This window comes from Rattus norvegicus, chromosome 8 (genome assembly GCF_036323735.1).
Source record: "Rattus norvegicus strain BN/NHsdMcwi chromosome 8, GRCr8, whole genome shotgun sequence".
Lineage (NCBI taxonomy): Eukaryota > Metazoa > Chordata > Mammalia > Rodentia > Muridae > Rattus > Rattus norvegicus.
Window position 1 is genome coordinate 86921828 of NC_086026.1, and position 18262 is coordinate 86940089.

Below are 18262 nucleotides of genomic sequence, written 5' to 3' on the forward strand. Positions count from 1 at the left end.
TGGAGTTACTTTTTAGCAAGGCAATAGCTAGGGGTCTAGTCTTATTTTTCTACCTGTAGACATCCAATTTTCTCTGTATTATTTGTTGAAGATAGTTTCTTCTCTCTGGTGTATATTTTTGGCATCTTTGTTAAATATGAAATGGTTATGTGTACTCATGTTTGATCTCCAATTTTGTTCCGTGTGTCTACATTTATCATTGTGCCAGTTCCATTGTCTTTTCTTACCGCATATCTCTACTATATTTTGATAACTGAAATAGAGCAATTCCTTTACCATTTTTCTTTTTGCTCATGATTGTTTTGGATATCTGAGGTTTTTGTGGTTCCATATAAGTTTTAGAGTAGTTTATTCGATTTCTCTGAAGAATGAATTAGACATTTTGCTTGGAATTTCACTGAATCTGCAAATGGCTTTTGGTAGAATGGTCATTTTCACTAAATGAATTCTGCCAATCTACGAACGCAGGATGCCTTTCCATTTCCTAGTGCCTTCCCCAGTCTGTTTCTTCAGGGTTTTCAAGTTTATTATACTTGTCTTTCACCTCCTTGGTTAGGTTCGTTCCTAGGCCTTTTATTGTTTTTGGAACTACTGAAATGGTGTATCGATGCTCCTTCTAAATGATTTTTGTTGGTGGTGAATAAAAAAGCTATTGATTTGTACAAGTTGATTCTGTATTCTGCTACATTGCTGAATTTGTTTATAATTTCTTGGAGTTTTCTGACAGAAGTTTTGGTATCTTTTTCGTTCAATAGTATGTTATCTGCAAATAGGCATAATTTGATTTTTGTTTCCTATTAAGATCCCTTTAATGTCCTTCTTTTGCCTTCTTGTTCCAGCAAGGGATTTGAGCACAATAATGGAAAGAAGTAGGGTTAGTGAACACCCCTGTCTCTTTTCTAATTCCAGTAAAATTCCTTCAAGTTTTTCTCCATTTTAAATAATAATGACTGTGGGTTTCTTGCATACAGCTTTCATTATATTGAGGTATATTCCTGCTAGTCCCACTCTCCAGGACTTTTGTCATGAAAACATATTGGATTTTGCCAAAGCTTTTTCTACATTTATTGACATATGATTTTTTTGGTCTTTAAGTCTGTATATTAAACAGTTTATTATTTATTGCTTTGCATATGTTAAACCATCTATGCATCTCAGGTATAAAGACAACTTGGTCATGATGGATAAGGTTTTCGATATGTGTCTATATTTGAGTTTTAGATGTTTTTTGAATATTTTTAAACCTATGTTTATCAGAGATATTGGCCTGTAGCTTTCTTTTTTGTTGTGTATCTTTTTTTTCTGTTATTGGTATAAGAGTAATACTAGATTCATAGAATTTGAGAGCATTTTTTGGTCTTTTGTTAGTTTTTAAAAATTGTTTTGAAAAGATTGACTATAGATCTTTTTGGAAAGTCTAAGAGATTTGTGCTGTGAATCCATTGTTTTAGTTGAAAGGCCTTTTACTATATTTTAGTTTTCTTGTTATGGGTCTGTTTAGATTATTGACTTCTTGGTTTAATATTGGTAGTTTAGATGAATCTAGTAATTGTTCCTTTTATTTTAGGTTTTTGATCTTAATGGAATCTAGTCTTTTAATATCCCTTATGATATTCTGAACATTTTAGTAGTATGCTATAATATTTTCCTATGCATTTCTGATTGTTTCATTTGTTTTCATTATTCTGGTTAGTTGTGCCAAGGGTGAGTCAATCACATGTTTTCAAAGAACCAGCTCACTTGTCAATTCTTTACATTGTTTTCTTTGTCTTTATTTTATTAGTATCTACTCCATATTATTTATTTCTGTCAACAGAGTTTATATTTGGTTTGTCCTTGCTTTTCCGAAATTCTGAGTTGTATCATTCCACCATTCATTTGCACTTCTGACTTTTAAATGTTTGTATTTGGAGCTGTGAAGTCTCCTCATAGGATTGCTTCCAGCATGCTCCAGAGGATTTTGTCGTTGTATTTTCATTTTCATTGAGTTTCAGAAAAGTTTTTTCTTTCTTTCTGGAACTGTTCTCTGACACCTTCCTCATTCAGCAATGGGGTTGTTTAATTGTCATGGGTTTGTGTATTTACTACAGATTTGTTGCTATTGATCTTCAGTTTTATCGAACTACAGTTAGATCAGACATACTTAGTTATTTCAGTATTCCTGAATTTGTTATGACTTGTTTTTTTTTGTCCCAAGGTGTGGTCTGTTTTAGAGAAGCTTCCACGTGCTGCTGAGTAGAAAGTATAATCTTTGGTATTCGGGTAGTATCTGAGTTAGGATTTCTATTGCTGTGATGAAACACCGCGACCAAAAGGCAATTAGAGGAGGAAAAGCTTTGTTTGGTGTATAATCCCTCAGGACCATTCAGAGTTGAAGGAAGTTAGAACAGGCACTCAGATAGGACAGGGACCTCAGGGCAGATGCTGATGCAGAGGCTATGGGGACTGGGGTGCTGCTTACTGCCTCATTCCTCATGGCCTCCTCAGCCTGTTTTGTTATAGAACCTAGGACCACCTGCCCGGGGATGACACCACCCACAGTGGGCTGGATCCCTAGCCAATCACTAATTAAGAAAATGCTCACAGGCTTGCCTGCTGCTTGTGCTTATGGAGGAATTTTCTCAGGTAAGGCTCCCTCATTTCAGATGACTTTAGCTTGTGAGGAATTGACATAAAACTAGCCAGTACGGGTGAAATATTCTGTAGGTACCTGGTAAGTCTATTTGATGTCTAATGTTATTTTATTCTGATGTGTCTCTTTTATTTTTGTCTAGATGACTTGTCCATTGTAGAAAATGGGGTATTAAAATCATCTTCTACTAATGGATTGATCTTAAGTTGTACTTTAAATCCAGTAATACCATTTTTTAACAAAAAAATGAAATTGGTTGTACTGGAGTTTGGTGCACCCAATGTTTAGGATAGTGTTCTTGATTGATTGTTCACTTGATTAGAATGAAGCGTCCTTTTTCAGTTTAGTCTTAGTTTGAATTCAGTCTAGTAAGATATTAGGAGAGCAGTGGCTTGTTGTTTCCTGGCCGCATGTGATTAGAGGGCAGCACCATTTTATTCTACTGCAGTGCCTATTTCTAGAGCCAAGATGACCTTCTTGCAGAGAGCCGTCATATGGATTTTGTTTCTTGATCCATTTACCAAGCCAGTGTCTATTACTGGAGAAGCAATGTCGATAATATTTAAGGTTATTGAAAGTGTGCGTTGATCGCAATCATTCATCATTGACTTTCGTTGTCAGTGGTCCTTTGTGTTTTGGTAATTATGGCTTCATATTTTTTTCTGTAGTTTCTTGACCAGGCTTATTCCTTTCCTGAGTCCAAAATAGCACATGGTCTTCTTCTGCTACCTGCAGATCAAGATGCAGAACTCTCACCTCCTTCTCCAGAACCATGCCCACAAGCATGCTGCCATCCTTCCTGCCATAATGAAAATAGACTAAACCTTTCAAACTGTAAGCCAAACCCAATAAAATGTTTTCATTTATGAGAGTTGCTATGGTCACAGTGTCTCTTCACAGCAATAGAAGCCCTAACTAAGACAGTCACATTCCAGAACTTGAAGGTAAGATCCTAGTGTTGAAAATACTATCCACTTTGGTCACAGGACATCAAGAAATCAAGTAGGTACTGAAAATGGAAGCTTGATAACATTCAAAGTACTAAAAGGTGCTGTTTAGGCTGCTGGAGAGGCAGACTATCCACAGTCTTTCCCAGCTCTGAAATCTATGAGCTGAAGTAACTAATACCTAATGGCATGGCAAGATATTCCCAAGGGACAATAGTGGCATGACTATTATTGGGGTGGCCAATCACATTCTGCTTGGATTTGAGGCCCATTCCTTGGGAAGAAACAGATATTTGATACTGTAAAATTTGGCCAAGAACTCATGGTTTGGGAGATCATAGCCCTGTGGGTAAACCTGTTACTATTGTTCTGCTAAATGTATATGGTGCCAAATTGTCTTTTAAATGCATATCTCTATACCCATAGATTAGTGTTGCTCTCAGAATTTATTAGAGAAGTTTAGTTGTGCAGTGAATAGAGGTTTGCACGGAAACTTATTACTGGTCAAAGAGAACGAATGTCTTCAAGATGCTCTACCAAAATGTTAAAGCTATAATAAGCATCTTCTCCCTGAGGATCAGAGATCAAGGCAGAGGAGGGGGTGGAAATATGTAAGAGTCAGAGGTCAGGAAGAACCACAACAAACGGTAGTATCTTCTGGACATGAAGAGATGTTGTACTCCTGAAGGCACAGCATTTGTGGTATCATGCCCAAGACCTTCCCAAGATCAAGGCAGGTAGTATTTTAACACAGAAGGGGGAAAAGCAGCCTATGAACCCCACTGCAACATGGGGTGGTTGACAGTTGATTTCTGCTTTGGGAAGGAGGGTCATTTTTCTTTAAGGATTAAGCCCCTGGTAGATTGGTCCTGCTCCATTAGATGCAAAAGTCCATAAGACCACACCATAAGCATATGAACAGTTAAATTCAGTGGGAGATGGGAAGTAGATCTAGGAGTTAAAGCAATCGTTCTCAGCCTTCTTAATGTTGTGGTGACCCCCAACATAAAATTATTTTCCTTACTACTATATAACTGTAATAATGCTACTGTCATGAATCATAATGTAAATACTTTTGGAGATAGAGGTTTGCCAGTGGGGTTATGACCCATAGCTTGAGAACAATTTACTTAAAGTAAGTAGCAGAGATGAATATGGGTCAAAATACATTGTATTAAAATTTAAAAATAGTTATATTAAATATATTCTAGGAGCTAGAGCAGATATTCTCAACCTTCCTAATGCCGCAACCCTTTAATACTGTTTCTTAAATTGTGGTGACCCACAACTATAAAATTATTTCATTGCAACTTCATGACTATAATTTTGTTACTGTTATGACTTGTAATGTAAATATCTGATATGCAGTATATCTGATATGCAACTATCAAAGGAGTCATGACCACTGATTGAGAACCACTGAGGCAGACAGCTGGCTCAATGGTTAACAGCAGTGACTATTCCTCCATAGGACCAGGAGATTTGATTCCCTGAACACACATGGCTTACAACCCTCTGCAACTCCAGTTTCAGTGGGTCTAATACCTCCTCCTGGCATTAGACACACATGTGATACACAAATATACATGCAAATGAAGCACACAGATTTTCCTTTTCATTCCAAATTGCTGATTCTTTCCAAAATAAATGAGTTTCTAAATGTTAAGTTCTTAATTTTCTCACTTAATTCAGAAGAAAATCCCTTTGACCCTTATGACACGGTGAATTATGCTGTATAAACAGTTCAAAGAACTAAGCTATCAGATTTACTTCTGAAAAACTACAACATTGCAAAAAGCAATACAGTGTCATTTTAAAAGGTCATCAGAAATGAGCATGACTTTACATAAAAAAGTTTGTTGAACTGAGGATATAGCTTAATGATAGGTACTTGTCTAGCATGCCTGAGGCTCTGAGTTCAGTCTCCAGTATCATTGAATGGAAAGAAAGACACAAACAAGAGAAGGAATGGGGCAAAACAAGAAAGAAAAGTGAGATAGGAAAGGGGAAACTAGTTTTTTTTAAATATTTAAATATAATTGTCAGATTTGGAACATGAAACAAGAAAAATTAATAGAAATGCATAAAATTACAATTTCACTGCTCCACTTTCTGCTGTTCCAATGATGTCATTCTGCATTTGTGATATGCCTTGGGTGGCTCTGCCTCTGAAAGCTGCAGTGCTGGTGAGAGGCTCAGAGGACGTCAGCTCATCTTTTACATTCTCTGTCAAGGTTCTCTTATTTCAAAGTTATCAAATCCCTTGCAGGTGAAAATCACGATATGGCTAATAAACACTGTGATGAGCATCCTGTGAATACCTTGTTGTTGATCATGGGAGATGCCCTTGACTGAAGGAAGGAAGATGGTGGCATTGTATGAGGCATGCGCTCTGATACTTTAATCCTATCTCAACTTTTATCAAGGTATAAAAGGTAGGAAGTCAAGGAAAGAGCTAGAGACCAATACTCCCGAGGTCATTGATGTCTTTTAAAAATATATATGTAGAATTATACAAATGATTTGGAAAGGAAAATAATTCTCATTTAATTCACAGCTTTTGAGGAGACCAGATATCCATGGTCTCAAATAATTCACCTTGCTCAAATAACTACACTAGCGTTTATACAACAATCTATTCTTCATTAGAGAAGCATTATTTTAAATCATGTATCATGACATTTATATCCCATCAAACCAAAATAAGATAATGCATAATATATTTAAAACAAACAACACAAAATCTGTCTCATATGAAATGCACAAATTGCATCAATATTTCTCACACACTTTTGTGAAGTAGGTTTGTGATAAAAATAGAAGTTAAACTAATTAATTTTCATCTTTAATGACCAACAGATTTTCATCAAATAGTTCATTTGTAGAAAAGGAAGCTAGAAAGTCAGAGGTTTTAAAATAAATATGACTTGTAGCCATATCTCAAAGATTTCCAGATAATATTAACTATCATTTTTCTACATAGAAAGTTAACATAGTAGCATGCAGTGCCTCATTCTCCAGGGGACTGTGTATCAGAGGAGACATCAGGCTGTGTGTCTGTTCCTGCACACCTCTGAAGGTAGATGCTTGTGATCAGATTTCAGAGGTGGCCAACTGAAACTGGCAGATGGTCTCTGTCCCTAAAGACTGCCATGATCACCCTAGACAGGAAGAAAATGGGTAACCGAAGAACCATTGCTTCTCATGCACTCTGATACTTTAATTCTATCTTAACTTTTATCTAGGTGTGAAAGATAGAAAGTCGAGAAAGGACTAGAGGCCAACTCTCAGCTGTTTCTCCAGCAGACGGCCATGCAGATCAATGCAGAACTCAAACTTTAGACCACATGTGGATAATCTGGAATTATTACCATAAACACAGGCTACAAGAAATGTTACTCATTTAATATTGACCTTATGCTTCTAAACATTTTCCACACAGTACCTACTTTTTAGCTATCATATAAAAGCTTCAATTTCTACATCATTAAGGAAAATAAGAATGAAGATTCATTAATCTATTATCAAAATTCCACCTTGTTGATAAAGTTAACATTTGAAAAATGACTGCAACAGTATTTGAAGCACTGTTATTAGCCATGTTAAAAAATAGCTTAACTATAACTGTTAAGTATCCTAAATAAATAACCATAAAATAACATAGGAAGTCTAAAATTTCCCATACTTGGTGTTCAATTTCACTTTGACTCTGATGTGAATTCATATAATTTTACTTGCACATATGTAATTAACTTATTAAAAAATATATCATCCTATAATCTTTTAATTGGTGATATTTAAAAGCAAAGCAAAACTACATAGATCTACAAGAAAGCTATTTTGTCATTAGGAGTAAAGGGAGAATGGTAGGACTAATGGTTGACAGGCATGGATGAAGAGACTTCACTAGTGGTAGAGTCTTCATTGCTACAGTAGATATTTGGGTATTATAGCTGAGTATGTTTAACAACATGGTAATGGAAGCTGATATTAATCAAATCATGATCAGTCAATAACAAGGTAACCAGCCATGCATATAATCCCATTACATTCCATTGACTGTGGCTGATGCAAACAGAAGTAGAAACTCTTAAACATAATAGATTTAAATTTCCAAAAAAGGAGAATCTATTGAAGTCTGATTCAAACTTCCAAGTCTGCTTGACCGTGGACAAGACATCTCAGAGGCCATACTCAAACCGTAGTGACCACAAGGATGTCAGCCTTTATGCTAACCAACATGCTTCCATCACACTGTCCTAAACTAGGAGCAGTTGCAACTTAGCTAAACTAACTGGAAAGCATACATTTTCTCAGGAGAAGTTTTATGCACATAACAAAAGCAAGTATTAGAAATGTAACTGTCACTCTGCTTTGAAAACAACACTGACCTTCTGTTCCAAGAGCAAAGTGTTTGTAGGGATTGCTGCAAAAGCCTTGTAGCTTGACTTGGTCTTGTATTGCTAGAATGGGTAACCAGAAAGCAAGAAGGGAGATGAAAAGGGAGACGAAAAAGACATAACTGCTGGCAGGTCTATCAAGTTAAATGACACATAATCAGCAGAAGAAAGGGGTTATTTTCTACAACATATTTCAGAAAAAAGAAAAATTAGTCCATAAGGTTAATCTTTTATTAGACTGATAGGCCAATAAACACCACAATAAGATGTTAGCCACAAATTCCAAACATTTCCACAACATTATATATAAATATCTTGCTAACTATATTTTGTCAGAGAAGTAGAAGTCTATAAGTGGGTTAAAAGTTCAGTTGGATTCTTAGGAAAATATTTTTCTTTTTATATAGCCATTAGTAGTAAATTTGTCAATCATTTAACTGAGCTCTTGATACATATGTGCATCATTCACGGAAACAAAGGTTATAAAACACAAAATTCAGCAGCAGCTTCAGGGTTGGTTTAGTTGAATTTTTAGCCAAGGTCTCTTTATTCAGCCTAAGATAGGCTTGATCTCCATACGTAGCTCAAGTTGGCCTGAAATCCATGCTCTTCCTGCCTCCCCCTGCTAAGTAGTAGAATTGTTGGATAGGCCTCTATACCTAGCTAGCAGCAGTTTTAATACCACAATTTGTCCAATAACTAATTAATATCAGAAAATTAATACTAGAGTGGAAATGGGGACCAATTTCTTGGTTCTATTGTTATACTTAATACTGTTAAGTACTTGTGCTTTCTAATCAGTGGTGTTAACAAAAGATATTGAACACATTCTATCTTCTAAGTCAAACAGAGCTACATGAGTTGTTTGGAAAAGCTTGAGATTAACGAAGCTTGTAGAAATTGGAATGAGGTAAAATTTAATATTAGAAGCCCTGATTTCATCTTATTATGGTCTTGGGTTGATTATTTAAATTTAAGACTCCTATTATACAGAACTCCCTACCTGAGGCAGCTTCCCCAGTGGCTCATAGCCAGCAGGGACATGGCACAGCACTCCAAGCTGCCTCGTTCCTTGCAAGGCAAACCAAAATTTTAACAAATAAAAACTGGGGTTGTCAAAACATAAAGTCTAAAGGGAAATATATATATATATTTACAGAGAGGTAGAAGACTGGAATGAGTGAATTAAATGACAAGGGATGAAAGAAAGGGATTAGGGAGGGAATATGAGATTGAAAATTAACTAATAATAAGGGCCAATTGGGGGACATATGTAAACCTAGTATTGGAGAGGCTTATGCAGAGAAAAACTGAGTGAAGAACGCAAATAATGGGGAAGACAGTGCCCCAGCAAAACATTGTTCACCATCAAATAAAGCCTCTTATGGCAGGAATGAGTTAAATCTAATTGAATCATTGGCCAAAGGGCCCGATGGGACGCTTCAAATGCCAGGGTTTCTTTCCTCTAACAGACAGTTAATGCCATCCCCTTGCTAATGACAACACTTACGTATCTCCTCGAACATGCAAAAATTGGGTGACTGCCTAACTAGAAGCTTAACTCATACAGACGTATAGTGTGTATTTTTTGATACCCTGTTTTAAGCTCCAGACGGACCATGCTACCAATCCCCACCCAGATTCCCTTGGATCCACAGATAAAAAAACAACACACACACACACACACACACACACACACACACACACACACACACCACTTAATCTTAAAATGTCTTTGCTAACTCAGTGACTGGGTACTCCTAAATGCCCCTTGGCATCCCAGACATAATTGGATAGATTGACCACTGGACACTCCAACAGAAAACCCACATGATGGCTGGTTGAGTTTATCTCCTGCAACTATTGTCTCTTTCTACTTCCCCCCTCAATTCTCCCTGCATCCTCTAAGTGTCCTGCCCCATCCTGAGTCATTGACTTGTAGTATCTTTATTGATCAATCAAGAACCAATTGAGGAATAGGACCTTAGTATCAGAACCACCCTTTAAACTGACTAGTGTTCATGGTACTGTAAAGTATTCTACACACACCAGAAAAGTAACCTATCAGCTACAAACAGCTGTGATCTGTAATGGTGACCTGCATGCAAGATATACTGCTACAATAGAGACACAAACATTGGGTAACCAATGATTTAAGGACATTTCCAAGAGAGAAAGCCCACTCCTAACACTTCTCCGGTGACCACACTTCTCAGGTGACCACAAACTTTAGGAAAGCCCACTCCTAACAGTTCTCCGGTGACCACACTTCTCAGGTGACCACAAACTTTAGACTGGTTTGCCATGGGCCTCAAGGAAAACCAAATGCTCTGGTTCTAAAGAAACTTTACAATAAAATGACTCCTAGTTATGTTCTGCTTAGTGGCTTTCTCAGCGAACATCAAAGATTCTTCCTCTTAAAATAGATGGGAGCTCGCACAGAGACACATAGCTGAACAATGTGCAGAGAACAAGAGATTTTGGGATATTCAGTCCTAAGTGGAATGTCTTCATCAAATCCCTCCTTTCAAGGTTCAGAAAGCTATTTGGAAGAGCATGTGGAAAGAATCAAAGAGGCTAAGGGGATGGATGACACCGAGGAAAGAGCATGCATCAGACACAACAGAATATACTAATATACATATGAACTCACAGAGCCTGTAGCAACATATTCAGAGCCTGCACAGGTTCAAGTTAGACAGGGTTCCAAGGCAGAGAGGGGAAAATAGATATAAGATACCAACCTTAAACAAAAAACTATCTGCAATTGAGACCTGCTTACAAAGAGGTTTTCTTCCCTATCACTGCACTGTGTATACTAAATACACTTTAGAGTAAGTTCTACACCCATCAGTACATAACCAACAAAAAAAATTAAGTGGTATTTTTGTAGACAATTTGCCTCAAATTTCTTTAGGCTTCTGCTTCTTCTTCTTCTTCTTCTTCTTCTTCTTCTTCTTCTTCTTCTTCTTCTTCTTCTTCTTCTTCTTCTTCTTCTTCTTCTTCTTCTGTCTCATTGGTCTTGTATATTGTGGTTTCCAACTGTGATTTTCTATGAGGTTTGTTCCTTTGGGTTTTTTTGGTAGGTCGGTTGGTTTGTTATTTGTTGGTTGTTGTTGATGTTGTTGTTGTTGTTGTTGTTGTTGTTTTAGAGATAGGGTATAGAGTTGGGTGGGTATGAAATTGGGGGAGAATCTAGGAGAAGTCTCAAGGTAGAAAAAGTATGATCAGAGTATATTGTAGGCAATTTTTTATTAAAAATTCTTCAGTCTTATGGATGTAATTAAAATACACTAGTTAAACTTGTATGATGATGCTGAGTCTAGAACATCCATTTTCCTAAGAAGGAGTTGGGGAGAACGAGGGCTTTAGAAACAGACATAAAGAACAGCAGTGTACAGGTGAAAGCCAAAATCATTCTTTCTTCTTGCTGTTTTCTTCCTTCTCTTTCTGTTTGTTACATTAGCTAGAGTGGAATTAGCAATCCAAGGCCAAGCAGTCAGGAAGCCACTGTAGCCTATCAAGCACAGCCCCCACTTACACACACTCATGGGCAAATAAATGCACTTATTTAAATGCACACACAAGTTCATGTCTATTCACACATACATCCACACTTTTCGTATTAAGATAAAAACATACTCAACAAAACACACATGAAAACCTCTGAATACGAACACTCCTCTCATCGGAGAATAGGCTCTGCTTATTTACCTGCTACTTTCTTTTCTCCAAATGCCTCTTTTCTCTAAGAAGCATCAGCTTTGTGATCTCTTTAAGTCTCCAACTGTCCTGGGTCCTGTACTCCCATCTCCTCCATGAGGTACAATCCTGGAGGCTAGCTGAGGTCACTTCCAGTCCTAGTATCTACATTGATCCTGCAATGCTGTCGCCTCTAGAAAATAATGTATCTAGGTAAGGATTTAGAATGAAATGCAATTTCCTTATGAACAACAGGGAAAATTGCATATATTTACAGGATCCTGAGAACTGAAGCCTCATCAGGAAAACCTGAGATCAAACTAGACTTCGAACGCTACTTTTATCTAGTTTCATATTAGAGAATTGTTTTCTTGTTTTAAACTGTGTAGATAAGAATTTTTATATTATTTCATGAGCCATTTTTGTTAGATGTGTTATCTTTATCATTGTCCAAGACAGACATCAAAAATGGAAAGCTCTTACTACTGGGTTATCTCAGTTTGATTGGCACTAGAATGCCTGTCAACCTTACTGGATGTAGAAGTCAACTAATGGATTCATTCAATAATTACCTATTGAATAGCTACTCTATGACATATAGTACTTCTCTCAGGCAAATTTTCAATCTAAAAATCATGCTTATTGAAATAAAAGATGCTATCAGATTTAGTATCTTTCCTCTGAGTTTTTAACATAGAGTTCTTTCTTCTAATGTGGAACTTAATTTTTTCCAGCATTCCAAGGTTTCTAGGTAATATGCAAAGCTCCTTGGTATAAATCTGAAATCTTTGGTATAAATCTAAACGTCTCTAGAGAAGATAATAGCAAATGACCTGAATTATAGCCTGTGGTGTTAAGAACAATATCACCATGAGTAGGACCAGAAAGATGGTAGGTGTCTGCAGTTCCTCCACAGACTCCCGTCATGTAAGTCAACAACATATCAAGATAAACTAGGTTAAATATCTTGAGACCTGGGTTTATGGTTATACTTTCAGATGTAGAACCTCTGATTAGCAACAACATGGAGTCCTTGGTGTAAATTCTCCTTACAACAATGACCAGCTTCTTTAGATCTATGAGTTTGAAGAGAGTCTGGATCAAACTTCCACTTCTTGATTTCCTAGGACCACACCCAAATTGCTACAGTCAGTATCTTGGTGATGTAAGATCTGAGATGAAAGATCAACCTCATCTCCGAGTCACACCCTCTCTATAATTTCTAAAATAACACAATCTATAATGATTCTCATAACCAAATAGGCAGAATTGGTACTACTGGAGGTGCTGGGCACAAACCTAGACCTTGGCACACCTGGCAAGTTAAGTTTTTCATCCTGACCTTGTCAAAAGTCAATTAAACAAACATGAAATATTGAAAAACAAAGAAAAAAGATTTATTTAATGTGATCATACTAGAAATGAAACAAGACACCCAGTGGTACACAACTCCATGTTTGGAGCCTTGACATGAAGTTCAGACTTAAACAAATGACAAGCAGCATATACAGAACTAAGAAGTGCTGGTCCAGATGTGGCCTACCCATCATTGCTTGAGCTCTAGTCTCCCCTGCAAGTTTTTCTGACAAGTTGTCAGAACTGTGTGAAAATTTTCCTAGAGATAATTTATCCTTCTGACTGACACCAGGCTTCTGTCTTTTCTTTCTTTCAGCATGCTATTCCTGAGACAATTCCATAGTTTTTAGGATCCTTGTTTCATTAGTCTGATAGCCAAAAAGAGAGGAACAAGTGTCTCTTTAGACTGTCTGCATTTCTACCAGAATGTTATAGTCAGGAAAGAACTGTCAGAACCTTTAAAGACCTGTGTTTAGCAGAGCACCTGGGAGATGCACCTGCTAATAAAATTTGTCTAAACCCCTCTTCATAGAACTCTACCTATACCTGATTTTTCCTTTCTGTGTTTTGAACATCCCAAATATATAACACTTACTTCTTTAGAATATTTTTCCACACCTATTCGCCTGCTAAGTCTTTTAGCAGAGAGATTTTGTATTATTTCTCCTTTTATTTGTATCTTATACTTAATGCTAGCTTAGTACAGAACAAATGGGCAACACACTTTGCTAATATGAGTATCTGAATAAAAATTTAACTGAAGATTACAATAAAACCCAAAGAATACGAAAGAGCACAAACTGTTCTTCACCTGTTGTTCCAGCCACGACAAGCCAAGTCATGAACTTAGACTACTGTCTTCCGTTTTTAATTTCCTTTTTTTTCTTTTAAATAGTCTTTTTTTCTGGACTCGGGAGATGACTCATTCAGTAAAGTTCTTACGATTTAAATAGAAGAAACTGAGTTTGGATCCACATGAAAAGTCAGGTGTGGCTATACACCTCTCTAACCCCAGCACTTGGGGAAGGAGACAGTTGCAAGCAGATCCTGAGGGCTCACAGCCAGCCTGGCTGGTCAAAATGGTGAACTCCAAGTTCAGTGAGAAATTCTGCCACAAAATATATGGTACAGAGGCAACTGGAAAAGATATCACCTTATCAACATCTGACCTACAGATGTATGTAACAGCTAATCACACACATACACACATGATTCTATCACACATGGGTATACATATACACACATAGAAATCACATCACACACATACACTCAAGATTACATAAAGCACACACACACAAAGTCAGAAAGAAAAATAAAAAGTCTCTTCTTTAATTAAATTGAATAACTCCACAATTAAAAAGCAAGCATTCCTGTAGGATTAAAAAAAGAACCTTTTGTCAACTACTGACTCATGAATGTGATGTGTCACTAAGAACAATTCAGGGTTCATCTGGAGAAAATTCAAAGAAATGGGACACAAAAATACTCAGTATTGAGTTAAAAGAGACAGGAAGCAAGGATAAAAGAATTGTGAGGAATCATTAGTCCTTTAAAATCACAGAAAACTTATTAAGGGTACATGACAGAAAAGGAGGGAAAAACAAGAAGTAATAAAGCATTTCATTCTAAATGGTTCTGATGATTGCTAAAAGTCATACAACTTACGAAATCTAGACGAACTTCTTCCCTTTCACTTCTGTGCTTGGCAATGACTTACCTAGAAAGTTGTAATCACCTTCCAAGGTCTCTTTACTTCCTGTCTATCCTTGTATATTCCATTCTTTATATACCAATCAATATCGTGTCACCTAGCTATTCAAGAGCCTTTGAGAACCTGAAAATAAAACCCTATTGGAAAGACCATACACAATTCACACACAGTACTTGAGAGAACTGGGCTGGAACTGGAAGGTCATCTTTAAAAACCGACTCTCATAATATCCAAAGGTGTTATGGAAGCTGCCAATGGAGAAAAGCAACCAACAGTCCTACGCAGCCTTGTAGACTACAAATCTCACTAACGACCAGCCAAGTGAGATATTCCCAATGGCATAATAGCGGCACTCATAGCCAGCAGCTGTCTAAGTGGACATAGGCTTTCATTCAAGAGATAGAATCTATGCCTGGTACCTAAACCTAGACAACTACCCAAGGATCATAGACCCTAGAGGAGAGGCCTACTTCCATTTTCTTAAACAACTATAATTTCTATCTGTATTCTAACTATATATTAGTACACCACACGCAAGTGTAGCTCTCACCACTCATCAAAGAAAGTTCTTTTCTGAAGCAGATGGAATGTATTAGAGATCTACAACTAGCAAAACTACAGACTATAAGTGACCATGGGGAGCTCAACCCCAATTGCTACATCAGCAATGCAACCCCCATATCTTAAGGCTCAAGGAACACTGCAGAAGAAGGGGTGAAAAGATTGCAAAGCCGGAGGATGAGGATGCCGGCTGCTAAACTGCATCTTCTTGATATGACAGGATGGTCAAGCCCCATGAAACATCATCAGTGTGGTTGCCTAAATACTAGTCAGCATGACCACACGGACTGGGAAAATTATCAGAATGTTATATGTCTAGTGAACGACAGCCAATCAATGATTACCAGTTACTGAGAGAGGGACGAATGGTTTTCTTCAGGAATATGTCCTCAGGCATGTATTTATCCCAAGTAGTCATCCCTAAACACCCATTTATATACATATATATACTTAATAAGATGTCATTAATTTAAGATAGAGTCAGAGAACATGAGGAAGAAAGATGTGAAAACAATGCAAATACTATATTTGTATGAAAATTTCAAAAACAAAATTTAAAATACAAGCTTCCTGTCTCCCCCAAAGTAAATCAGAAGCTTCAGAGTAGAAGGCGGCATCCAGCCGCTCTTCCTCTAACACCTTCAGCATCTCCTGCCCCAGCACCTGCTCCGAGTCTGTTCCCTCCACCTGTCAATCAAGAACTCTTTGGCCTCGGAGGTTTTCCTCATCACACTCCTCTCGAATGATAACTTCTCAAAGAAACATATTCCCGCAATCTGACACAGACCTGAGGCATGGCCCCTTTCTTTAGTGACTTTATTGGGCTATATTCCCCTCCCTACTAATATCTACCCTCTAAGAAGTTAATCAACATTAAATTTGGGAAATGAATTCTCTTCCACCACAGAGTATATGCTGTCTTTGCTTCTCTTTTCAAACTTTTCTTAGCAAAGAGTATATTAGCACGGCAGTACGTGCTTATTGAGTGTGTGGCCCAGATTAAATGTTGGGCTCATGTTTCTTATCACTCCTCCTCAAGTCATATTTGGCTCTACAAAATGGGGAAGTCACATCCTACCTGCTACACCAAGTTTCCAGGATAACAAAATCGGAAATATTTTGATGCCTTGAAGGAATGAGAGTTTAATAAATAGGACACTGGCTATAAAGTCTCATGAAGCTGTAAAAGCTCCAACTGATCCTGTAAACAAGCTGAGTCCAAATAGCTTTAAGCCAGACCGTTGGAAGCACTCATTTGGAAGAAATTTGAAAGCATTTTCAGCGAGTACTGGATTATATGAGGTGTTGATATAATAGACCCTCCAACTCTGTGGAAAATACCATGGCAGCACACTAGGAGGGAAAATCATCAAACTGTTTTAAAAATGATAATCAATTTTATTTGAAACCCAAACACAACCTTGGATGAATGCTGTGTCCCCATTTCTGTGAGGGGAGAAGTCTCTCAACCAATACAGAAGTTGGCCAGAGAATACTCAGGGAGATGTCCAACCTGTCCAGGGCCATGAACACAAACCAGGATATTTTAAAGCAACATCTAGATAAATTACCTGTAAATTATGTCATATTAATACAATACAAGTTGGACAATGGCAAAGGAGCTTCAAACATGTTTCTTATCTGAATTTAACTCAGCTTGCTCTAACCATTCCCATCTATTTTCATATCCAAGACAGTAGATAGTAGACAGTAGATAGGCTCCTAGGTAGAGCCTAGATTTTGAACTGATTTCTTTTTAGGCATTACTATTTCAGTTTGCTGAGTACCTGTGTTTGAGGATCTCCTACCTATTTGGGCATAAAGCTTAAATAAATCTGAACACGCATACGTTCGTTTATTTGTTTCTACGTCAGTAGAGCACTTTACTTGGACTACTTTGGCCACCCTGGAAGGGCTGAGGCAGGAAATAACTCATGAAAGCAAACAAATCCTTTGATATCTCAGAGCTTTTGTCTATTTTGCCTTTGCCTTTTGAGAAATAATCGCAGCAATTTAGACGGAAGAGTCAGATGCAAAAACAAAATTGGAATGCAGTTCATCTCTCCTTGTGTCGATTTGAATGAATTTCTACACTCAAGACATAACTCCCAAGCAGGGTAGTTTGTAATAAAATGTTGGTTGGTTTCCTAATACTAAACCATAAAAATTCAATAAGAAGGAAATACAAACTGAAGATGAGAAGATGATGTCTCAGAAACGTCTTCTTGGCAGAAATTTTGAATTTGTGTATTAAAACGTTTTGTAAAAAAAAAAAAAAGAAAAGGAATAGGTTAATATTTTGATGGATGCTTAAATAGGTCCTGTTATTTTCATGATCACCAATTTCAACAAACACATCTATAAGCTACAATTTCCTTAACTAGAAGTCAGGAAAATTAAACAAAGAAAGCTAGTGCTGAAAATTCTTCAAAACTGAGAGCGTGAGAAAACCAAGGGAAAGTAGGTCTTTGACATACAGGCCTTTAATTGATCAAAAGCTTCTGGGGCTCATCCTCATCAAACACTGACTGTATCCACGATAGGATACAATGTGAACAAAGCACACTGGAGCACAAATAGAACCCCTTTGAACAAGTTTCTCTGGTGAAATAACTTTCTTTTTTTTTTTTAAAGATTTATTTATTTATTATATATAAGTACACTGTAGCTGTCTTCAGATACACCAGAAGAGGGAATCGGATCTCTTTACAGATGGTTGTGAGCCACCATGTGGTTGCTGGGAATTGAACTCATGACCTCTGAAAGAGCAGTCGGGTGCTCTTAACCGCTGAGCCATCTCTCCAGCCCGTGAAATAACTTTCACAAAGGGTAATGAGTAACTTAAGGGGATGGCAAGAGGGCCGGCTAGTTTTTGTCAACTCAACACAAGCTCAGGCCATCTGGGAAGAGGAAATCTCAACTGAGAAAATGCCTCCATCACATTGGCCAGTGG

General features: G+C 37.3%; 1 protein-coding gene across 22 annotated transcripts in view; it reads right to left on the minus strand.

Moving 5' to 3' along the window:
• Positions 1-18262, minus strand: part of Mlip (muscular LMNA-interacting protein) — a 269627-nt gene that overhangs the window by 106337 nt on the left and 145028 nt on the right. For 14 of the 22 annotated variants that reach the window (XM_039082515.2, XM_039082514.2, XM_063266132.1 and 11 more), the window contains one exon: positions 7971-8042. The exons of the other annotated variants lie outside the window; for them this stretch is intronic. In XM_039082515.2, coding sequence (XP_038938443.1) covers positions 7971-8042 — 72 coding nt within the window. The remainder of the gene's footprint in view (positions 1-7970; positions 8043-18262) is intronic. 22 annotated transcript variants of the gene reach the window in all.